The sequence below is a fragment of the Scardinius erythrophthalmus genome (assembly GCF_964197995.2).
Source record: "Scardinius erythrophthalmus genome assembly, chromosome: 5".
Taxonomy (NCBI): Eukaryota; Metazoa; Chordata; class Actinopteri; order Cypriniformes; family Leuciscidae; genus Scardinius; species Scardinius erythrophthalmus.
In genome coordinates this window covers 21021812-21047725 of record NC_138225.1, presented here as the reverse complement: position 1 = coordinate 21047725, position 25914 = coordinate 21021812, and the positions used below count along the sequence as shown (strand labels likewise).

Genomic DNA, 25914 nt, shown 5'->3' with positions numbered 1-25914 from the left:
TTTTATATATATATAAAAATTGCTAAACAAAAGCTTATTTGATATATATATTCAATATATTCTACAGTAAAAACTGTACTCAAATCTAGTCAACAAAATGTTGTCTTTCATATTTCGCCTGATTGTAACGTTGTTTTTATGAAATATTAGGGCATATAAATGTTAATTTGCAGTTTAATACGTATTGCTTATACAAATAGCCTACATTTTATTTCAACATATTTCAGTCGATTTTTACTCATCTCAGTATAGTAATACAGTTTGCTAAAACATCCTCATTCATTCACACACGCGATTTAAATTTAAACTGTCTTTTTGCAAGCTGTGGTAAACAGCGCGCATCTCTGCCGTTCATTCATCAAAAACAGAAACCCGATTCACGTGAGAAGAAAAAAAAACTTACAGTATTCCTCAGCTCGCTCCTCGATATACCCGCACTTCTGAGGTAGGCTACTTTTTTCATCAAAAGCTTATGTGGCAGTATATTCTACAGTAAAAACTGTACTCAAATCTAGTCAACAAAATGTTGTCTTTCATATTTCGCCTGACTGTAACGTTGTTTTTATGAAATATTAGGGCATATAAAATTGCAGTTTAATACGTATTGCTACGTACAAATACGTACAAATAGCCTACATTTTATTTCAACATATTTCAGTCGATTTTTACTCATAGTAATACAGTTTGCTAAAACATCCTCATTCATTCACACACGCGATTTAAATTTAAACTGTCTTTTTGCGAGCTGTGGTAAACAGCGCGCATCCGTTCATTCATCAAAAACAGAAACCCGATTCACGTGAGAAGAAAAAAAAACTTACAGTATTCCTCAGCTCGCTCCTCGATATACCCGCACTTCTGAGGTACTTTTTTCATTATTGTTATTGCTCACAGCGCTGCTGAGACGGTGTTAAAGTAATGATCTGAATAAACTGATATGTGGGCGTTCACAGGTTTGCTTGGATTGCCTCATTCATTTGCGTTTGAATAGTGCGCGCTCTCCGTAGGCGGAGTCACATTAGCTCTAATGAGGTCGACTGGAATCGCTCTCTTTTAATACAGATTTCACAACATGAGAATATTTGTTTTTTATATAAATTACTTCATTTAAGAGAAGAGAATTCAAGCTTCATGCCTGTATGTCTGTTTGCCTGTTTGACTGAGTATTCGCTGAGTTATTGTTCATTTTCGGACGTGTTTCAGAATGGACGACACTGGCAGATAGAAGGCAGAACTCGCATCACGTTTATTTTTCTTTATTTGTCGAAAAGCACAACACTATGTTTTTATTGTGAGTATACACAAAAATAATACACATTTAACAGAATCGATTGATGTATGAAACTTGTTTTGTAAAATCAAAGTCAAAAGAGTATTTTGGGTCTCAATTCAACTCATAAGGAAAAAAGCGAGCAGATCACGCCGGCGTGATCTCCGACCTCTGAGGGTTAAAAATAAAGGAAATGACTCACAGTACTCGATGCCCAGAACAATGTCTCTGAAGTAGTGGCGGGCCTGGTCCTCACTGAAGGGACTGTCGCTGGGAACCTCCATCACAGGGCTGGTGACCAATGGAGACACTTTATTGTAAGTTAACTGATAAGGTACAATAAAAGAGAGTAACGATTCATGAAGAGAAATTGTGAATGAATTGATAAGAAGAGAAATAACCTCAAACATTTAGTCTAAGTCACAAAATCATTTTGATACAATATAGTGTCTGAAACATCTTCTTGATGCGATTTCAGCATGAAACCAGCTTGATTAATAACAAATATTTTGATGTAGTTCAGATGTTTTACTTACCTTCCAAAAATGCTCACTGACCCAACCATAAAAATATGATCGATTTTATTTTTAGCTATTTTTATATGCAGCAGAAAAAAAATATTCCTTGTATAAAACATTTCATTTCAAATATTTAAAGGGTTAGTTCACCCAAAAATGAAAATTCTGTCAGTAATTACTCACCCTAATGTTGTTCCAACCCCGTAAGACTTTCGTTCATCTTCGGAACACAAATTAAGATATTTTTGATTAAATCTGAGAGTTTTCTCACTCCTCCATAGGCTTATGGACACTATAACTTGCTGGCCCAGAAAATGTATTAAAGACATCGGTAATATAGTCCAAGTGACTCCAGTGGCTCAATCTTAAGTTTATAAAGCGACGAGAAAACTTTTTGTGCGCAAAAACAAACAAAAATAACGACTTTATTCCACTTTTCATTTCCTTCTCCCTGGGCCTCGAGTCTTTTCACGTAGTGTTTTTGCGTAGCGCGTCTGTGTTGCACGTCACTGCGCATCACACACATGACCAGCATCGCCCAATAGTGAGCCTACGTGGTGACGTGCAACACGCTGCACAAAAACACTACGTAAACTAACTCGAGGCACAGAGAGAGAATTAAATGAATAGAGGAATAAAGTCGTTATTTTTGTTTGTTTTTGCGCACAAAAAGTTTTCTCGTCGCTTTACAAACTTAAGATTGAGCCACTGGAGTCACTTGGACTATATTAACGATGTCTTTAATACATTTTCTGGGCCAGCAAGTTATAATGCCTTAGAAGCCTATGGAGGAGTGAGACAGCTCTCAGATTTAATAATGATGAACGAAGATGAACGAAAGTCTTATGGGGTTGGAACAACATGAGGGTGAGTAATTACTGACAGAATTTTCATTTTTGGGTGAACTAACCCTTTAATAATAATTACATTTTCAATACAAATGTTCATTACGTTGTTCTTTACAAACATTAATAGCTGGAAATAATAAATTAAAACAATTAAATTATAAAGAAAAGGAATCTGGAAAAAGAAAAGCAATTTTGCTTTTTAAAACAGCAAATTAAATGTTACATTCATGATGATTTACTCATTTATTAATTAACCATTTTTGAAACATAAATTAAATAAACAGGTAACTGTGTATTTACATTTTATTTCTGATATATTTCGGATATGTATATCTGCTATATATATAATATATTATGGTGTTTTTAAGAATATTATAACTTATTTTTGTTGTTTTGACAAAATCTCATCTAGCCTACGTTAGTCAGCTAGACAACATAAACTTAGTGACCTATTTAAATCTGAAGAATCCGAAACAACAGTACAGTACATCACAGAATGGCAAATGTTTTTCTGTCGCGTTCTATTTTTGCCAGCAGACTTCTTCTCTGTTCGCAATTTTTTTCAAACTGCTGATTGCCCAGAGGTTCGAGCTTTAGCTTTAACCTTTCTCGCTCGTTGTGACAACTAACCTAAGTAGCCGGAGAAACTTTTCTGTATTTACGGATATAACGAGACACACGCGGCGAGTGAGGCATGTACGCGATTTCCCATGAAAACCATCCCGTCAGGTCTAAAATATAAACACTTATAACAGGCTTATACCATAGTGAATACCATAGTAAGACAAAAACATGTTTTTGAAGAAGGATTGATAAGGTATTAACTCATTATTTAAATTTTGTTCATTTTGAACCAAAAAAAAAGTTACATAATGTAAGTTAGCAAGACATTACAACAAGGCCACACTGGTCAAGTAAGAGACATCAGTGAGAGAACAGAAGATGCTGTGAAACTACATGAACACAGAGTGGATGGAATCCTTCAAAACGAACTGTGACTGTGAGATTTACATAAAAACCAATCACACAAACCACTTAGCACAAAACAGGGTCCTCAAAAGGCCATTTCATTCATTACCCACAGGCAGTGAATCACGATTGAGCAGAAAGGCCAAATATATTCAGCCAGGTCTAGTGAAAATAGACCATTCTGTAATTATGCAAAGTAAGTTTTAATCTGCTCTTTTCAAGTCATAAGCCCACAAACACCAGGGATACTGAACAACACATTTCTCTCCAAAACAAAGCTAGGCCACCTGGCAGAAACTCATGTTCAACCAAAGTAAAATGTCACATTTGAAAAAAAAAGGTCTTATAATAAACTGGAAGACAGCTACCCTTTAAATTAGCTTTTTATGGATTTAGAAACGCAGAGAAAGCAACAGAATAAATAAACACTACAAGTAATAGAAGTGATACAGAAAAGATTAACAATGCAATTTTTTAATATGTAGAGAGAAAAAAAGTCTATTCAATGACAAAAAAACATAAGAACTGATCTAGAAAAAGACGCGAATAAGAGTCTGAGTGAGAAAGTGATAATATAAGCATTTAATTAATCCCTTTGGAACAAGGGAGGAAAACAGGGGAAACTGAGTCAGATCTACTGTAAGTGATAACAGATATGCAAGACAGGGCAGTTGATGAAGGAGGAATGGAGTGATTAATGGAAGGACAGAGCATGGAAGATAATGTGGTGAATGTGAAAGTGGACGCACAGAATACTCACCCCTTCTGCATCAGCTCAAACACTGCAGAGAGATCAGAACAGGAGAAAGGGAGTCATTAAAGCAAAGTGAGAGTGAAAAGACATTCTGTTATTGACAAATCCATTATTCAGTGCACTTTATGAAATGTAATGTTCACAGTCCTCATATAGCATGTCATAGCCTTATATGACCAGACTTTTTTGCGCATATAAGTATGATATTCGCAGCATTGCTCAGTGGAAGTTTGTAGCAGTCCATCAGCACAAACACCTTATTTTCATTCTTACAGTATGAGTCAGAGGGGACAACTAAATGTGTCACACAGTCTTATGTATGAGACACTTATTCTGCAGAATCTCACGTCAGCCAATTAGGAAGACAGGCAGCACAGTTTGAACTATTTGAAACAGTCTACTTTTCATGAAAAAGTAAAGTTTATAATGGTAGACTTCAGGGGGTTCATACTGGCAAATGTTTTGCAGCGACAAAACGCCCAGAGTTCATTCATTTTCAATGAGAGTTGGTGATGTGAGACGATATGAGCGACATTGATGCGACAATGCAGTGAAGCGATGTGATGACTAGCAATGAGAGCAAACAGCTTAATACTACAACCAATGAACACACCTTGAAAAGAAAGATTTAAGCATGTATTATGTGTAAATGTGGGGTTCATTTTGATGATTGGAATACTAATATGAATGGAATACCATTCACAAGTGTCAGTTCGGTATGATGCTTTTTATATTTTTGAAAGAAGTCTCTTATACTCACTAAGGTAGCATTTATTGGACCAAAAATAGGACAGTCATAGGGTGAAATATGATTCCAATTTAAAATGATTTCTATTTAAATATATTTAAAAATGGAATTTATGCCTGTGATGTCAAAGCTGAATTTTTAGCAGTCATTACTCTGCGTCACATGATCCTTCAGGATTTGGTGCACAAGAAACACTTATTATCAATGTTGAAATAAATGTGTTGATTAATAGTTTTGTGGAAACCGCGATACATTCAAAAGAACACTATTTATTTGAAATAGAAATCTTTTGTAATATTGTAAATATTTATTCGGTCACTTTTGATTAAAAGTATTAATTTATTTAAATAGAAATCTTACTGACCCCAAACCTTTGAACTGTAGTGTAAATACAATTGGTCTAATGGATGTTGAATGACCATGCATAACTTTAATACAATGACAACTGATCAAACATTAGCTACAGTAAAACACCATCATTTGCTGCATCTTTTACACAGAAGTGCCATTTTACCACTAGAATTATATGGCAACAAAAAAGAACATACCCATGTGAAGGTTGTCCTCCGCTGGATCATCCAGCACCTGAAACAGAAATTTTATTAATAACACCACTTGCTACATGCACTGTATGATTTCCAGCATTCTTGGGATCTAGGAAACACAGCATATAAGATTTCAACATAAAAAAATAAGGGCATCTACAGCTGCAAACATTACAGAGGAGCTTTGTGGGAAACATACTCTTCAGCAATGTTTTAACAGCTACACTATTACGCAGAGAAAAACATCAGACTGTCCAACACTACATGAAAGAAAACATTTTAGAAGAGATTATTGCCTCAGCTCGCTTGGCTATAAAGCTGTGTGTGCAAATATATGACGGAAAAAGCATGTCATTCTATGTCACTGCTTGGAAACGTTCCCTGATACTGGAAAAGCTAGATGCTAAAGCTAAACTTAATTTGAAAACAGCCAATCTACTGGCACAGAGTCGCTACTTTTAGTTTTACTCTGGTGATGAGATTCAGTAAGCATCAGGTGCACCTCGTCCTTCACTGTCAGCAGAGCTCCATATCTGTATCCCTTCTGTATTCTATACTCTTGACTTCAGACTGTACTTGGGCCGGCAGTAGGAGAGGGAGTGTAGGTGGTTCCTCTGGTTCACTTTCTAAGATTCCTTTAAACATTTTCATGCTCTGTTTCAATTTTCTCTCGCATGCACTCTCTCACCCCTCTTTTCTAATTTTGCTGACGTACGTGGGTGCTGCTGTGATTGAAGAGCACTCAGATGGAACCATAGGGGGAGAGAAGGAAAGGCGCTTTTCTCCTTCAGCATCCCTCCATTCTACCTTCCTGCGATCGATTGCACTCATCTCCACCCTATTCTCAGGACATTAGGGGCTGATTTTCATTGTGTTGCTATTATTTTGTCCCCTCTTTGGCACAAATTACATAATGACACATGACTAGGTCGTCTGGGTGTGTTATTGAGTGGTTGGTGGTGAAGTCCATTTCCTTCCAAATTTCATCTCTCTGTGCTTTTATAGTATTTCCCATTTTAACTTGAGGTTTACACCTGACTGCCAGAGACCCAATGTTAAACAACATTTCTTTCAAGTGGTCGTCAAATAATTAATCATTAATCAAATCATTCATTGGTTTGGAAGGAAGGAAGGAGGAACAGAGAGCAGGAAGTTTGAAAGAAAGGAAAGAAGGAAGGAAGGAAGGAAGGAAGGAAGGAAGGAAGGAAGGATAGTTCAGAGTGATTGTTTGTTTGGTTGTTCTTCTGTTCATTCTTTGAGGAAGGAAGTTTGAAATGACGTTTGTTCAGAAGGAAATAACTTTGCTCAGAAAGAAAAGAAGCTCATTAATTCAGAAAATATTAAGAAAGGAAAGGAAATTTGAAAGAGAGTTTAGATGGAAGGACTTCCTTGTTAGTCGAAAAACAGCTTTTATTGAAACCAAGCTCCTCAAACGACTCGTTTCAGATTTTGTCACATTATGCGATGAAAGACCGCCTCTGCAGAAGAAAATCAACGCCTACTTTTACATCATTGTATCTTTAGCGCCACCCACCGACTCCAGCATGTCATGTAATAGTAAATACAAGAGAGACACAAACAGGATTACTCCAGCAACAAAACCATAGAGATGCCTCTGAGGATTACAAGACGTTTTGCACTGCCAAGTTGTGCAAAAACTCTTTGTCTTTGCCTTTCTTTTTGATTATGATTTTAAGATTAAGAAAGCGTGGATGAACTTTAGGGTACATTTACACGACAACGATATGCTTAAAACGGAGAAGTTTTTCCTTTGAGTTTTCCTCGGATAGATGACACCATTGTCAAAACGATCCCCATTCACACGGATCGACAAAAACGACAAAAAACGCTGTATTCTGCTGCCAGGCCATTAGATGGTGATGAAACACTTTAGACTGAACATGTAATGCGCATGTGCATGATGTCATCGTTTTCACAGATTCGTGTTTTTGTTGTTTACATGGAGACTGTTTTCAAAAACGTGCACTTTGAAACCCGTTTTCAAAAGTCTGCGCTATCAGGCACCCAAATGTCATTGTCGTGTAGATGAACAGTGTGAATAGTTGTGATTTGCTGTTCTTTCCTTTGCTTCGGCATTTAAGGGGTTAATATGGGGGATTTCCTGGATACGGAAGAAAGCACGTAGAGAACGGCGCTTTTGTTATTGTTTTGATCAAAGCCATTCGCTGTAATCCTGAATAAAAGCTTCAGTGAGTGACAATCGCTTTTGTCATCAGTAAGACATTACAACACATTTCATTTAAAACATGACACTGCAATTGACAGTGTATACGTTTTTCTCTTTATCGCAAAGGATAGCCTATAAGAACAACAGTGCGACAAACATTCGTTTATAGTTCCGTTTACATGAAACACCGCAAGTTATCATTTGTCAACTATAACTGTGGTAACTCCAAGTACTTACACTTTATTTGCCACAACCAAGACTTATAAAGCATATGTAATATGCATAAATGTTTCACATTGTTGGCAAGTGTTTCAACTACAGTATGTGACAAGATATTTTTTAACAACAATTATTTTAATATGCAAAAATATTACCAAATCATAGCAGTGCTTCCTTCCAAGTCTTGAATGTGTCACGCCTATCACATTTTTTTTCAAAGAGGGTCAAAAACAGGATAAAATAAAATAAAAATAAAATAAAAAGATAATATATTATGATGTTTTGTGATGTAAAAATCTTGAGAATGATTAGCACAAGTTCATTAACAGTGGATTATATGAATGAATGGATTTGTTCGTAATCCTCACCTCAACCAGTTTAACAATGTTGAGGTGGTCCAGTTTTTTCAGGATGGCTATCTCCTGGTAAACTCTCTCCAGAGGACCGAGCACCTTGGGCTGCTCCCCCTGGGCTGCTTTAGGACCTCGGGGAGGAGGGCGGCCTGCACAGCGAGAGAATGAACTTAGGATGCTGCTAGGATTCCTCAGACTACTTCAACATCTGCCCCAAAGAGCAACATCTGCTGTGCTTAACATCTGCATAAATATGGTTTCAAATTAAAACTTAATTTAAATGCTATACATACGAGGGAAACCATACTGTTTCATCATCTTCTTCTTAGATACCACTTTCATTGCCTGCAAAACAAAGACACAGATGCAATGAGACAAACAGACAATCTTGCGCAGACTATATAGATGTCCGAACTATTATACACAGAGGTCTTCTCAAACATAGCTTATGTCCATTTGCCTGAGCCTATAAAGTGGGTGACATAACTGACTTTTTTCCATTTACACACTAATCAAACAGCTTTCACAGAGTTCAATCAACTGCAGTTTTCTCGTTTGCTTCTGGCCTTAATGGGACACTCAAAATTCCCCTCACAGCAGTGTTTCTGTGCAAGTGATTGCTAAAGTGAATGTAGAAATTTGGTCACAAACAGTGAGTGACAGAATAAGAAGCACGCATATTGTTTTTTTCTCGAGAGAAGAAAAAAAAAAAAAAAAAGTTGATCAACATTCAACCGCTGATGCTTGGATCAGATGACTTTGTAAGCAATTGAAACGTTAATCAAATAAATTGCTTTTGGCACACAGAACTGGGCTTTTAAAACATGTACTTCCTGGGAAACACATACTGAGTCATCTGTGTCATTTTTATAATGGAAGATGTCCATTACAGAAGAATTGTGCACCTGTGTCTTGTCTACTTTTCAACTGGGCTTCTAGCACCTGCAGAAAACATGAGGTTTTGTAATGAGTGAGTGCCTGACAATTTCAAAATTCATCCTTGAGTTTCTCATGACACACTTTCACATATCGTCATGGATAGAATTCAAATTTTAACTGAAGCACATGTTGAAACTCTGTAGTCTTTTCCCTTCATTTTTCATGCTATAAAATCCAATGTCTCCGAATAATAAATGTTTAAAACATATACAGCAACAATAAAACTTCTGACGCGAGTCAATAACAGTCAGCAACAGGAAAAAGTCTCAAGGACAACTGGAGGAGATCTACATCTGTATTGCTGAAGAGTTTATATAAATCAGTTCAAAAAGAGTGAAGGGAAAAACATGAATGTTTTATGAACATGCCCGATGTGAGGACGATGAAACAAAATTGCTTGTTAGAATGCAGCAGGGATGGAAAGAACTGAAGCGTCCGAATATAAATGACTGGGAAACGATGAGATGAATCAGCAAGTAACCCTGCTGATAAGTAATAAATAAATATAGTAAAATGTATTTGAAATACAATTATTTTATGCTAAGTATACTACAAAGACATTACATATTTAATACCTTGCAATTGTATTTTTTAGTACACTAAACTGATATACTTAAAGTCTGCTAAATGGAACAACTAATTTTGTACTTAATGCACTTAAGTTGTCAGGAAAAGGTCCAACTAAAGATAAACTCAAGTACTGCATATTTGATTGTGCTAAAGTGGAACTATTGCAAGTATACTTTAGGTACTGATATTATACAGAGATCATACTATCCTTACTAATAGTGATATTAAACACATTATAAGGCTTAATATTAAGAAATGTGCATTGTGCAATAAAGAAGTACTCCAAATAAAGTTTAATTATATTTATATCAGTAAGTCTCAAGTGATATGTCAGTAAATATGTTAATGGATTTGTAGTATACTTAGTAGGAAATAAATGTATTTTAAATACATTTTGGTATAGGGCTTTCTTTTTTTCCACAAGGGAAGCAATACCTAAATAAAGTTTGTTACAGGTGGTGATAGAACTGTATTTATTGTATACTATGAAAAATACAGTGGTACACAAGTGAAAATGCCACCATATATATATATTAGTGGTGGGCCGTTATCGGCGTTAACGCGAGACTCTTATCGCGCGATAAAAAAAATATCGCCGTTAATCTATTCCCCAAGTTGGGTTGGGAGATGGCTCTACTACACAAGCAATGATGACGTAATCTACCCGCGGCCGCGAGGTAAACCCGGCTGCAACGCATATTCGTCGTCATCTTAAGTAAACACGGCTGAAAGTGAAAACTGCAACATCCATAATTTGGACTTGGTTCGGATTTAAGCCGTCCGACAAACAGCAGCAAACTATCCGAGTGTGTGGGGTAACGGTTCGGTAAGTTAACACACGACTAATCCGTTCTACCACCTCAAATTCAAAACGAAACATGACATCACAAGCGCGCGCGTATTATTCTCATTCCAATATATCTAGTGGTGTAACGTTAACACATAATCTCTGTCTACGCCCGATTTTAAGAATCGTTGTTGTGTTTCTTTTTAACTGAAAAGACATCAGTTAGACAATATTATAACTTTAAATTTGGGGTTTCATAAGCTCAAAGCTATAATAAACATTAGACCTACTTAAGATCTCTGCAGCTAGTGTACTTAAATTTTATTTATCTGCAAAATTATGTTGTATACTTACAGTTTTGCACAATATATGTTCTCAAAACTACATATACCCTTTAAAAAAAAAAATTTAGCAGTTGTTTAGCAGGGTCTGTGTAACCTGTTCTGAAATGGTTTTATTATAATATACTGTATATCGTTATCGCAAGAGGCTGCAATGTATATCACAATATAGATTTTAGGCCATATCGCCCATCCCTTATTGATAGCCTATAGTAGTTGATAATAACATAGGCCTATGTTGCCTACGGACGGTAACAGTACAGAAGTAACCTTTTACAGTCTATGAGTAGAACAGCTTTCTCAAGCAGTTTGTGATGCATTTTGGAAACAGGAGATGAGCCCCTGGTCTAATGCGCCACCTGGCTTGAGAAACCCGTTCTCAAAGACTTAGGCTACTTTTATATTCATTATTTGGGTAGCACACATATTCTGAATGCCTTCGGCAGAATTCAAATGAGCCATTTTAATCTAGATTAATTTCAAAATTAATCTAGATTAATCTAGATTAAAAAAATTAATCTATGCCCACCTCTAATATATATATATATATATATATATATATATATATATATATATATATATATTATTTTAATACATTTTAAAATATCATTTATTCTTTTGATGACAAAGCTAAATGTTCAACAGTCATTACTCCAGTCACATGATCCTTCAGAAATCATTCTAATATGCTGTTTAAGTTTCTTGAAACTTAAACACAAGCATGAGAAAGACTGAAAGTGTGGAGCAGGAGAAAACACATTGAGTTAAGAATTAGTTTTAATTTCAAGATTCATTCAACCGGTAAAGAAAAAAGAGAATGTGTGGAAATTATAAGACCGGTAATACCCTGCTCACAAGTTTCTAAGGTCAGTGGAGTGTAAAGGCCAGAGACGGGGGCACTCTCACTCTACTCTGCCTTTATGAAGGGATTTGATCTCTGTCCTCTTTTCATCCTTGCTGTTATATATCCAAACAGCATGAATTAATGAATGTAGCTGTAAACCAGGAGCTATATCTCGCTTTCAGACACACTGTCTATTATGACAGATGACAATGAGGAGGACCAGATAAAATAATCAGACGTGATCACTAGACCTGCAATAAGATCACACCTAATACCAAACAAGACCTCCTTTATGCTGATACATGATGTGATGCTGGATTCATGCATTTCGATTCCAGAATGTGCATGCTTCGGAAAAAAACAAGACACCCCCCCCCCCCCCCACACACACACACACACACACTGTTGAGTCACCCACTTTATATCTCATATATATATATATATAATATATATATATATATATATATATATATATATATATATATATATATATATATATATTCCGACAGAAGATAATCCAGCCCATTCTCTTCAAGGTTATGATTTCAGCTGTGCTTTTCTCCTGTTGTGAGAAGTGCTAGTTTGAGTGTTTGTGGCCTTTTTCTTAGCATGAAGGAGTCTAACCAATCTCATCTGAGCTCTCTTATTAACAAAGTGCTTTCATCCAATGAATAGGCTCTCAATAAATGTGATTTGCTTTAGCACTACTCGTAGAATATAAAGATTGTGAAGCACAAGAGCATGTCCATCCGGCATCTCAGAGACTCTGAAAACACCACTATAGCACCATAAACAATGTCAATCAAGTCATTTAGGCCGTTTACACCTGGTATTAAGATGCGTTTTGGTTGATCGGATTACAAGTGTATGGCACTAAATACAGGTGTAAACGGGTTCTAAAACATTTTGAGCTTGTCCACTTTCGACCACTTCCAGAGGTACTCGAAAATGCATTTGACCGGATTGCTTTCGTAGAATAGACACTCATGTGGTCGAACGTGTTCAATCAGCCGCAAAAGACCAACTACTCTCCAACTACTACCTTAACGCGTAAACATAATGGGAAGCACTCTAGCCAGACGAGATTTAAACTTTGTCGACTGAAGAGCCAAGTTTGGTTTGAAGACGAAAACAAACCAAACACGATGTTCTCTCACCATTCCTGATATTTAACACACACTCTCAGCATGGTCTTGTGGCTGTCAGAGCAGAAATGTAAGCTGCTGCTCTCTGTATGTTTTTCCATCGTCTCCGGGAGCATTCGTATGTAAATTGTGCAAGCTTATTTTATCCATTAGATTGAAAAATCTTTAAAAAATGCCATACATTTACCCGCCCATAAGCTCTCCCCTCGAATAAATCTGGACAGAAGTGGTTTAAAGTGGACAAAAGACAGATTAAAACACCAGGTGTAAATGGGCACATGTCTTCCTTCTCTAGTTGTGATCCGATCGACCAAAATTAAGAGTAGAAGGAGAAAATATCCCTCTCAAAATGTAAAACTTGAAAAATGTCTTATTTACTTCCTGATTTATTTTCCCCGATTAGCAAAATTGGAAAAGATGCCCCAAAAATATCCATTTAAAAATACTTTTCCATATCACAAATCTTTTGTGTCAGGTTCTAACACAGGGCTTGGTGTCAAAATATTACAAATGTATTTTTTATATATATATTTTAGGGGCAATATGAAAATACAGTAGTTTTTTTTACATTTTATTTCTATCCATTTTGTTCATTACAGATATGCTTCTGTATTTTAGTTCAAGATGAGGATAGTTACACAGCAGGACAATTTTCTACATTTTAGTTAAAAACTGAATAAATAAATAAAATAGAACATAATTTGCACAGATCATGTTCTGCTTGTGTGCTCTTTGCTGTCCAGTCAATTGAACTATATGTATCAGAAGAAAATGATGAAAATAATTTTTGTCTGTCTATCTGTGTGTTTGTCCGGTTACTGTGTGCATATTGTGTTGTGGGCTGATATGAACAGCTCCAAATAAAATGAAGGACTGCTGAACATTCTTGCAATCACTGTTATATCACAACCCTCCCCCATCTGCTCTAATTTTCATTACCATTCAATCTATCCTGCATCTCCTACTACATCATCCTCTCAGTCATGCCTTTTTCTTTCCAATCTCTTTTCCGTATATTGTTCCTTACCTTTATTTTGCATCCTCAATCACTCACAATATAGACCTCATGACTGTATTTAAAGCACTACTAGCATCACCAAATTCAGTTTTGGCCATACAGGCCACCCCACCAGCCTACAGCACTGCTCTAGATACAACAAGGACATCCAAATGTAAAATAATTGTCATTTTAAAAGGTACTTACATAATATTTGTCATCATCCTCGTTGTATGCCAACTTGACAACACCATATGAGCCCTTTAAGATAGAAGAAATGGATAGAGGAAATATGACAAACAAAATACATAGATTCTGATGAGTCAGGCTATGAGACTGAGCTGAGGGTCAGAAAGAGTCAGTGTCTGAATGTCTGCTATGAAACACAATTGTGATTTATATATGCACGTCGATTATCAAAATTATGCAATATGACAATAACGTACTGTAGGGGGGCTTACCTTCCCAATCTCACTCTTTAACTTGTATTGGTTAAGCTGGATGCAATCCTGAGAGAGCGAGAAATAAAGAGAGAAAAGAACAGAGACAGAGAGAGAATCGAATCAATACCAGCTGCACACACAAAGGACCTGTGACACTATATTAATATATTGCACAACAGAGGGAACATGTAAGCCAGCTACAGGCAGAAACGACACATCTCTGCATTTGTTTCATAACCTATTCCACCAGGGAAGCATGGAAACTGTAAAAGAAAAGATTTAAAAATAATTTTGCATCCCGGTTGACTATGACAGCAAATACTGCAATCTCAGTTTCCCATTGCCTGACAATTAACTATTGGCAGAAAATCTGATCCATTTTGCAGTTAAATATTGGTTTTCATTGAAGATCTTGATCGCTTAGCATTTTTATGTATTATTATTTCCATGGCAATGCTTGTCACGTGAAAAACCACCGCCACAATAGCGCTGTTTGACTGATGTATTAGTTTTGTATTGTATTATTCCCTTTTTATTAACTACATAATGAAATATCTGATATTCAGATTCTCAAATACATGTAAGTTCATATATTTTGTCGGTTAACCACCTTTATAATGATCATGGGGCGACGGGTGCAGCTGCAACTCAGAGAATTTGTCTGATTTACAACATGTAAATTCCTCCACTTCTCCCGAAAGACATGAAAGTAAGTGGTCAGTAAACTGGGAAAAGAATAGAGCAAACTTTATAGTTACCTACATGTGTGATATCAATAAAACATGTCATCAAATTATGAAAGGATTATTATTGCCGCTTCCATTGACATCAGTGCATATTTTACAAACTATAAATATTTTTCCCCTAGCAATACGTGTATTAAAATGTCAGAAACCTAAAATTAAGATAATTATGGCTAAAAACACTAAACAGTTGTCATATGATACATGACAAGTGAGCGCATCAGTCTCTGCAGATTTGAATTGAGCAGTTGATCACGCAACGCACTGAACGTTCCAATAACGTGAGAAAACTAGTATGAGCATGATGTCTCTGGTGACCAGCCTAGAGTCAGCAAGCTCTGAAGTATCAAGATTATCTCTCAAGACCATTATTGAAGAAGAAAAGGCATCTAAAAACAAAAAACAGATTGTTTCATGTGAATCAGCTGGCAAGTGCAAAAAGACTTGCAGGTAGCCAAGTTGGCAAAACAATTACTATCTGGATCAGCAACCTCGGTGCATTGTGAAGTGCAGAGTTTTCACCGCAGCAGGGAACATTGCGACTGCAAACAATTCTGCCCTAATAACAGAAATGTGACATTGTCGCTTTCTACAAGCTAGAATGTACTGCAAATGTTGTAGTATTATGAGAGAGACGGAACAGAGACTTTTTTAAAAAGCATTCAATTTAGTTTAAATGATTAAAAACATCAACAAACTGTGCCATTTTCTTTTGGTTCTCTGTTCTGTTGTGCTATACTGAACAAATGTGCTCCTAAAACTGATACTGAAAGATGAATTTGCAATGGTTACATCCCTGCTCAACAACATTACAGCAATTTCAAACAGAATAAAGCAAAGACTGTGAGGAACAGGAAGAAAGACTGTAGTAGTGGTAAAAGCAAAAATGAGAAGCTGAGAGAGGAAGAACTTCACTGGGGGAGGAATAACACTGAGAATGTAATGACAGATGAGTGTGAATAGAAATATATATATACTGTATAAAAAAAGATTTCTGACTAAAGTATAATCTGATTCGCTGAAATAATTTTTGAGTTCATTTACAGAAAATGGGGAAATAAGATGAAGAGGTAGAGAGAGAGAGATGGGGTGAGGGCAGAAGAGAGGAAAGTTGGACTCCTGGCTGAGTCCAGACTATTACTGGCACACACTCAGTGAGTTTTGCATTGCAGTAAAGCCGCACCTGCACACACAAGCAGATGGTCAAAACTCACCAAGAACAAGAGCAGAGGACAATACTTCATGTCTGTATTTCACATTTAATTTATAGGAAAACATAGCTTAAAGAATGATTGTAGACTAGAAGGAACTAGTTTAGACAAGACCTTAAATTTGTTACATATTAGGGATGCACTGATACTAAAATTATGGCCAATACCAATAAGCTACTGAACACTTTCATGTTATGTCCTATAATGTGTGAATGGCAGATAAGTAAATAAAAAAAATGAAACACTAAAAACTAAAATCAATCGTTTTAAATGCTTCAAGTAAATTTAGGCATAGCAACATTAATAGGAGTGTTATAAGAGTGTTAATAAGAGTGTTAGATCACTACAAATGTAATCAAAATGTAAAAATAGAGAAAATGAGCATGCACAATTAAATGTAATATCAGCTGATATCTATCCATTTTTTTTTTTTTTCATCTCTAATATTGACCAATAACCAAATCCGGAGCCAATACATTGTGCATGCCTACTGAAAATGGACAATATTAATAACATTATTCATCACATTATTTATTCATATCATTCATCAATTATTCATATTGTCATGGCTTAGAAAGTAAAGCACAACAGAGCCCTTACTTGAAGCAAATTGCATACATTACATTTTTCATAGTAGCCTACACTTTTACCATATTTAATTTCATACTTAGAGGAAGAAGAGAGTAGAAATATTCACACACAAAAAATTGATGTGGGAAGTTTCTTGTTGTCTACTGTATGTTACGTTAGAAAAAGCTCAAAAGAGAGAGCTGAGGTTTTAACAGAGGGAAAAAAAACGTTTAAGCGTGACAGGCAGGATTAGCGCACAGGCTCAATTTTCAGTTTGGTCCTCTTCCAGGTTGGTCCTTTTTTTCTTTTTAAACCGGATAATCTTGGGTTTAAGTAAGGTACAACCGTATTGTGCATTCAAATGTTGTACTACAATAACATCTGGGATCACAGGGTGTAAGCAGTGTAGGTTTGTGTGCATGTGTTTGGGGTTAATGCTGGAGAGGGAGCAAAGCATTTTACAGAAAGGGCATGAGAGCATCATGGACAAAGGTCAGTGAAGAAAATAGAACAAGAGAACAAACTGGAAAAGGGCAAAATTGAAAACGAAACAGAGACAGAGAAATAGCAAAAGCAAAGAGAAAAGAAAAGTCAAATATCCAGCCATATGAAACCTGACAGTCAATTATTTGCTGGACTGTCAAGGTGTGACATTCTGCTCGCTCGTGGACAGGAGAGTATGTATGACAGGTGTCTGAAGTCTGAAAGAGGAAATGATAGAGAGAGAGAGAGAGAGAGAGAGAGAGAGAGAGAGAGAGAATACCCCAGACTCTTTTTTTTTTTTGCTTGTCCTGTAAGTCAAAGAAAACAGTAGAGTCTCAAAGATATGACAAGCTCCTGAGAGGAAGAGAGAAAGCCAGTGAAAGGTGAAAGGAGAGGGAGAGAGAGAGTGAGGAATAGAATGAGAGGTTGAGAGCCTCAGCATCACATGATAAACAGACTCAGGTTAAGAAGGGAACAGGCCACCTCAACCTCAGACAAATCATTCAATATAATTCACATAAAATGGGTCTCATTCACAATTAATTGTGTAAAAGTTGGATGAGATACACATCAGTTTGTTCTTACTCCGGATCTAATGTATGGATAATGATGTTTTCTATAATTTTCAATATATAATTTTTAATTTTTAATAATGTAAATAAACACTTAGCATACATTCCATGTCCCCAAGTACTAATTTTTGAATTAACACTACCGTTAATTGACATGACAATTAACCACATGACAATCTTTCTTCTGTGGAACACCAAATGCAATTTTTAATAACAAACTAAACATGTTGCCCTTTTCCATCCAATTGCAATGAATGGACACTTTCCAGCTGAAGCCAGTAACAGTCTGAATGCACACTGGATGAAGCCAAAAGTCAGACTGATATGGTCAAACTGGGTTTAAAGCAGTACACTTTCAAATGACAAATAAATGCTTTACTTCAGTTTGTTAATGTTATAAAGTTATTAATGATAACTTATTTACAAATAGGACTCCTCCAGTGGAGCTCATTTACTGACTCAACTGGATGAGTTTGATTTGTAAATAATTATAAATATTGACAGAGTTTTAGTAAATAAAATACTGCAAATACTCCTGTATGAACATTAAAATGATTCAAACTAAATAGCTTTAGGGCCCTATTTTAACGATCTAAGCGCATGGTCAAAGCACAGGGCGCAAGATCACTTTGTCCGAATCCACTTTTGCTAGTTTAACGACGGGAAAAATGGTCGGCGCGCCATGGTCTAAAAGTGTTGTCCCTATTCTCTTAATGAGTAATGAGTGTGTTTCGGTATTTGCGTGCGTTAAACCAATCAGAGTCTAATCTCCCATTCCCTTTAAATGCTAGTTGCGCTTGAGCTATGGCAGATTCGCTATTTACATGAAGGAATTTGATAGTGGAAAGACCGAAGCCGTCTACAGAACGCAAACGGATCTGCTCGTGCGCGAGGTAAAAGTGCGCAAGCAGATCATCTATGGGACAAGCCGGAATCCACCATATCTTTATGTACACAATAATAATCTTTTACATTGTAATCTTTTTATTTTAAATATTTGGCATGTTTGTGTGCTGCTGTGCATCCCCGTGTGTTTAATAAGCAGAGTGTGCGTGCGTTGTGGACCCGCCATAGGCGCACATTACTAACGCGCTCTTTAAATAACAAAAAGAAAAATATTGCGAACTGAACTTTCGACCAGGTTTCAGTTGGTCAATGGCGCAGTCTATTTCTGTTGCCTCAAAGTAGCAACGCGCCAAAAATGCGCCAGAACACACCTCGTTTTCAGACCAGCACGCCCATGAGCGCACAAATGGGCGCAAATGCATTTGCTATTTAAACAACGTGGCGCAGGACGTGAAAATGATAACTGCGTCGGACTGAAATTAGCAAAAAAACACTTATAGCGCCGGGTGTAAGACATCAGAGTTACGAGTGTTTCCCCTCGGCCGCTATCGCTGGAGAAGTGTGAGAGCAGATGAGGAGAACCCAACCAGCTGATGCCCCTCGCAAAGCAGCATCTCATTCTTCAGTCAGGCTTAAGCCAAATTAACACTCACAAACATGTATCCAGGAAGAAACGGGGCCACACACACAATACAACACCCAGACACACACAGACCACCTTTACAGGTCAGAACAAAGATATTCTTTAATAGGAGCCGGTTGTTATGAGAAGGGAGGGGGTGCTGAGGCTGTGTATGAATGAAAAAAGCCTTATTAAGGTATGGCTGTATGGGTCACCCTATGACCTGTCCTGGACACTAATCACAGGAAATGAGTTTTGCTTCAAACACACACACACACACACACACACACACACACACACACACACACACACACACACACACACACACACACACACACACACACACACACACACACACACACACACACACACACACACACACACACACACACACACACACACACACACACACACACACACACACTCTCTCTCAATGCTATGTAAGAGATGATTTCATACTAGAAAGACAGTCAGATGTAACCAGATTTCTCATATGCATCGGCATTCAGCAAATAGACATTAATATCATTTAAACATGTCTTTGATTATCTAGTAAATATTTAATTCCAAAAACCGTACAAACTTTAAGAAATCTGTTCCATCCGTGCACAAATCTGCTGTCACTGAAGAAACACGAGCAACAAACCTTAAGCCATATGATAACTTTGTTTGAAGAACAGGTTGAGATTTAATTAATTCTACACAAAATCTTGCTTTCAGATCTCATTTGCATTTGCGTACATTCAAATGAGCCGCTTGTTCACCAGGTTTTATGTCAGTTAAGAGTTGACCGCTATGTCATATTCACTGTGTTTTGTCTGTAAAAACAGCATTACCTAGTATTTTTTTTTTTGTTGAGAAAATATGATTTCACTGTGCAGACTTACCATATTACTTTATATACTTTCCTTATTACCTTTTTTTTTTGTCATATTTTAACAATTTTTTTATTTGCAAAACATACTACAATAGGATTACAGAATCAATAAGTTGTTATCTAAAGTAAAAATTTTTAATGTTTATTTATTAAATATTTATATCGGCCTTTGGCCACCCTGAAGATATCGGTCATCAAAACAATCTATCAAGTCCTAAAAAAGTAAATGTAATGATCAGATGAATAATATTTCATACACAACCATTGCAATTCCTGGCAATATTTAAATGTCTCTCACCTGCGAGTCTGAGATGGACACTCGTCTGGACTCGATGGTTGGCTGTCTGGCTATTCGGGAGTAGCGTTCAGCCCCGCCGCCAGAAGATGCGTACGTCCCTCTCTCCTGCAATGACATCTTCCTGTCTGACAGGTGTGGCCTCCTGGGCAGAACTTTCTTCACACCTGTCCCATTCTTCACTACACTGGAGGTGGGATCAGACCTTAGGGACATTGCGGACATCTTGTCAGTCATTTCAGCAGTCGGGGAAGAGTCTGGGTCAAGGTCCAACCCGACGCAACCAGGATCACTGTTCATCGCCATGACGATGCAGTATGAGGAGCTTTGAGGCAGGGAGGAGGGGTGTGTGGTTTTTTTTACATTAAGTGTTAAACCTCCAACGTTGGTTTGCAGTTACAGGAAGCTGTGGCTATATAGACAGATATGGAGAAGAAGGAAGAGACAAAAAGTAACAATAAGAGTACGTTACTGAAACATAATTTGGACAAAACTTTGACCAACTTTTCTCTGAATGCTTCCAAGATGGCCCCCGAATGGACTGTCTTCCCTTAAAGACCCCTTGTGGTGAAAATCAAGTTTTCAATGTTGTTTATAATGTCTATGTGATGTTTTTAATGTGCTTTAAGACAAACCATGTGCAAATTCATAAGTCAACACCATTGCTGAGTAGAGTGAACCAAAGATGCAGTCTCAAAAACGCGGTTTGAAATTGCTTCAATTGAAAATTGAAGTGTTTCTTACATCACAAACCTCCTTGTATCCAATCACGTCAATGTGCCGGGGAGCATGTTATTAACTACTCTGAAGCAGGGGAGTCTCAAAGAGAAGCCAGGTTTTCTCTGTAAATTTTTCTGTTGATATGAAAAATCGGGTACATTTATCAATATAGCGGGTGAATTATGTATATGATGCATATTATGATGTTATGATAACTATTTGCCTTTCTCCACTGATGTTTTAAGTTGTTCAAAGCGTTTCTAAGGATGCTGATTTTTTTAAAGGTATAGCTGTCTTGACTCTGAGGTGGTGAATGGGAACATGGTTTGTGTAACAAGACATTATTAGCTGTTTGATAAAGTAGTCAAGCAAAAGGCTAATCATATTAATTACTGTTATGTATTCAATGTCAATAGGGAGGTGGTCACACTACACTTTTTGTTCCTTTGACTTGTATTCAAAAGCATGCAAATCTGGGAGACCGAAGACGTTTTGGATGTGTGACCAATAGAAGATTGATACACCACGACGTGACCTCTTAGCTGAATTAAAAGAATGCAAACTTTTTACAGTAAAGTGGAGTAGATTGTTTTGTTTTTTACATGTTGGATTTTATTATTTGTTATATGTTGAATATAGGTTTAAAAAAAAGATGGCACAGAGTGTGACATCATATCATGACTGTTGCAGTATCTGTAGACATTTTACATGCATGTAACTGGTAAAAAGACGGAATGCTATTGCTTGTGTGAACAACACATCTGTGTATTTACTGGAAAAGTTGTTCTGTTAATTTGGCAGTAATTTACTGGAATTACTGTGTGGTATAAGCTGATGGTTTAAAATGGTATAATATATAAGATTGTTCTATAAAACAATGCTTGCTGTGTTTTGTAAAAAGATGGAATGGTAATAAAGTTGATTTTGTATCCTCATTCAATCAAATTTCATTGCTCTTATTCCTCATCCTTTTCAAACAAGTAGAAAAATGAAAGGCTCTGTGTGAACATTATCAGTCCTCAACTTCATTTTGGGCTCTAATGAGGGTCAGTTATGTCTTGATCATGCTCTCAATGGCATTTTTCCAGCATTAACTGTGTGGAGGGTGTGAATATTACTGGTAGCAAGGTGCCAATAAAGTCATCCATACATGACCAGCTAATTGAAAAAAAAAAAAGTGTTTCTCTAAGGGAGCCCAATTTCCTCAGACGGAAGATAATTAGGAGCCACCACTGTGAACAAGAACTGCTTTGTACTCACTGACTTGTGTGTTCATATGTGTGTGTGTGTGTGTGTGTGTGTGTGTGTGTGTGTGTGTGTGTGTGTGTGCGTGTGTGCGTGCGTGTGTGCGACTGTGTGTCCTATTTCCCTCAGAGCCTTTAAACTCAAATAATCTATCTGTTTGTTTGGGGATTGTTTGTGGCTGTTTGAGACAGTGACATAGTCTTTTCCTCTATCCATCCATACACAGGCTGCGTGTGGGATGGCTGTCTGAGGCCTAGTGATTAACAACACACTGCAGGGCCAGACTCAACCCCACTGCAACAGAGCTAACAAATCATTAGGAACCTTACAGGACCCTGAACCCAAACTGCATGTTACGTCAAATAATAAACACACTTTTTTTTTATTATGGTTTACAATTAATACATTTTAAAGATACATAAAAATTGCTAAAATAATGACAGAACTAACAGAAATGCAAATCTGCCAAGCTGACACGTTCATATTCCACTTCCAAAATCTCCCCAGATCATTTACAGTGCATATTATCATATCAATAATCCCATTAAAAAACATGATAGAACAACAGACATCAATAAATGTATGGCAGTCAAATATTTATCTTCAAACTGTCTGATATTCAGGACTGAGTGAATATGCAAATCGTTCACACATTGGCTGAAGCGTCCAGAATTTGCAAAGACTGAGTAGGAATACCTGTCTGTCCATCTGCTGGTAACAAGGGCACTGTTCGCTTCTCTAACATCAATGCCTCTCTTATGATCAGACATTGTTCGCTTCATAGAGAGAGAATCAAAGCAGAGCTGGAAATCTGCTTGAGTCTCTGTTTTATAGATAAAATCAGTGGAAGCACAAAATATAGCTCTCTACATGGAAATATAGAGCAACAGAAAGCATTAGAGAAAGACGTAGGAATGAATTTCTTCATCCATTCTCATAATATCGTTCCACTCATCTGCCGTCATTTCTTACTGTTATTGTCTCGTTCCAATGCAAACCATTTCAGAGAATCCTCTATGAGGGGGAATGGAGAATTACCATAGGAAAAGCAGCTGAACAATAGAAATGTCATCACAACTAAATCCTTTCTGTCCTACAGTGAGCTGGAGACACTGAGGGTTGAGACAGGCTCCAGAAACAGAGCGAAATCCTGTAACACAAATGTCAAGGGAGCCACTCTCGATCTGACGTATTTGGGACATGCTACCTTATTCTATTGCTCAAGGTTATTCAAAATATAAAGGCACCAAACATGAGAGGTTTTCTTCTACAAGTCCCAAATGCCTTTTAAAACTGCCCCAGGAGAGCCTGGCCCAACAACTGAATTTAGATTACTGAATTTAAAATGTTTTGTTGGCCTGATCTAAGAAAGTAAAAAGTAAAAAATAAAAAATAAAAATAAGTACAGGCGTATACAAAATCTCTGAACCCGAAAGAGTAATAAATGAGAAATGAATGAAACTTTATAAATCTGACATTGTAAGTTACAGACCTGTAAACTTTGACAGTTTGTCAAAACAAGAAAACATCTAATGCTGATCTAATATTGTCTCAATATTAAGCCAGTGTAGTAGAACATCTATGTACAACTCAAGTGTATCTGCACATTAATTTAGACGTAATTTAAGTTAATTTGGGGATATTGGGGATATTTTATTTAATTTAATTAATCAATCAACAATACTATTGATCAGCATTACCAAACGTGGACGTTTTCCACTAGAAACAAACATTGATGTATTATTTTAATTTAATACTGTGAAGCTGCTTTGATACAACCTGTGTTGTGAAAAGCGCTATATAAATAAACTTGACTTGACTTGACTTGACTTGAATTTATGAATAAATAACAAGGTGAAGGCTTGACTCATGAATTTTAATTAGTTACGTGACTGGACAGTCTGGCAACATCAACACAAACTAATTAATATTCATGAGTCAGGCCTTCAAACTAATATATTGCGGTAGCAAACCTTCATTCTAAAAGTCGTTCTGGCATCACTGACTGTTTGAGCACTGGGTTAAAGCATTGTCCTTCTGTCAGGCTCAGCACTGGGGCAGTTTTATCTCAATGTCATCAGTGGATTCAGGCCTGTTTATAACGAACAAACACACACCCGCTCAAGAAACATTTCTTATTATTATCAATGTGTTACTTAATATTTTTGTGGAATCTGTGATACATTTTTTCAGGATTCTTTGATGAATAGAAAGTTCAAAAGAACAACATTTATTTGAAATCGCAATCTTCTGTAACATTATAAATGTCTTTACTCTTCTTTACTGCAGCTATCAGTCAAATTGAAACAAACACTGTATATCATACTATTAAGTCACTGTCAGCACAAATGTGTTCAGTAATCATTCCAACACTATCTACAAGCATCTGAAATGAATCGTTACAAGAGCGCAATGTAGCAAACACTGCATATTACATCCAGGAGGCAGACATGCACCTTTGGCTTGTCAAAATCAGTGCGCTCAGCAAAATCATGTGCAGGAGCGCTCCACTATACGAAACAGTTACGTTCACTGGAAACAACATGATAGTGAGTAGAGGCAAACACCCACAGCTGATTTTATACATTTCTAAATGTATATATATACCAGCTAGTATATAAAATTCTCTTTGTGCAACTTAATGCCAGTGTTGAACAGAAGAAAAAAAGAAAATCCTATTTTGATCTGGAAACTTCACTTCCTCCTGGGCAGATGGGCATCTTATAATAATGTAAGTGAGACACCATCAGAGAATTCTTGGTTCATCTTTAAAAATAGAGATTTTGACTCATCCAGACACATTCTTTCGCAACCACGGAAAGTGAGAGACTAACGTTACATGCTACAAGTCTTAAATGCCCTAAAATGACCTCTGTCCATATATCTTCTCATGCGATCGGTGTTAGGTGTCACTCTAGTCGCTCACGCAGATCTCTGTAACAAGAGATGAATCACTAGGCCCATATGGAACCTGCAACTGCAATTATCTCATCTATGAATGTTTTCTTGTTTGTGTTTTTTTCTCTTATAATTGGAACTTAGAGTTAGATAGGAGGGCAAATCTGAATAAAATTAATTTGGCTAATTTGGAAAACCTTTTAGTTCCTGTATGCTGAAGTGTGTTAATTAGATAATGAGATTAGATAATTCTGTTTATTTACAGAATTATCATAATTTCACAGAAAGTGTGCAAAAAAGTGCACACATTCTAACTCTTTTTGAAAATCTTTTGGCCCAATTCTAAAGCAGGAT

The 25914-nt window shown here is 36.7% G+C and overlaps 1 protein-coding gene across 2 annotated transcripts in view; it reads right to left on the bottom strand.

The window, feature by feature from the left end:
* camkk1a (calcium/calmodulin-dependent protein kinase kinase 1, alpha a) overlaps window positions 1-25914 on the bottom strand; it is an 88440-nt gene that overhangs the window by 19591 nt on the left and 42935 nt on the right. For both annotated transcript variants that reach the window (XM_081365665.1, XM_081365666.1), the window contains exons 3-10: window positions 20701-21109; window positions 14497-14544; window positions 14243-14296; window positions 8706-8757; window positions 8428-8561; window positions 5656-5692; window positions 4366-4387; window positions 1473-1561 (exon numbers count right to left, since the gene is read on the bottom strand). In XM_081365665.1, the coding sequence (XP_081221791.1) occupies window positions 1473-1561; window positions 4366-4387; window positions 5656-5692; window positions 8428-8561; window positions 8706-8757; window positions 14243-14296; window positions 14497-14544; window positions 20701-21003 (739 nt within the window). In that variant the 5' untranslated portion in view covers window positions 21004-21109. The remainder of the gene's footprint in view (window positions 1-1472; window positions 1562-4365; window positions 4388-5655; window positions 5693-8427; window positions 8562-8705; window positions 8758-14242; window positions 14297-14496; window positions 14545-20700; window positions 21110-25914) is intronic.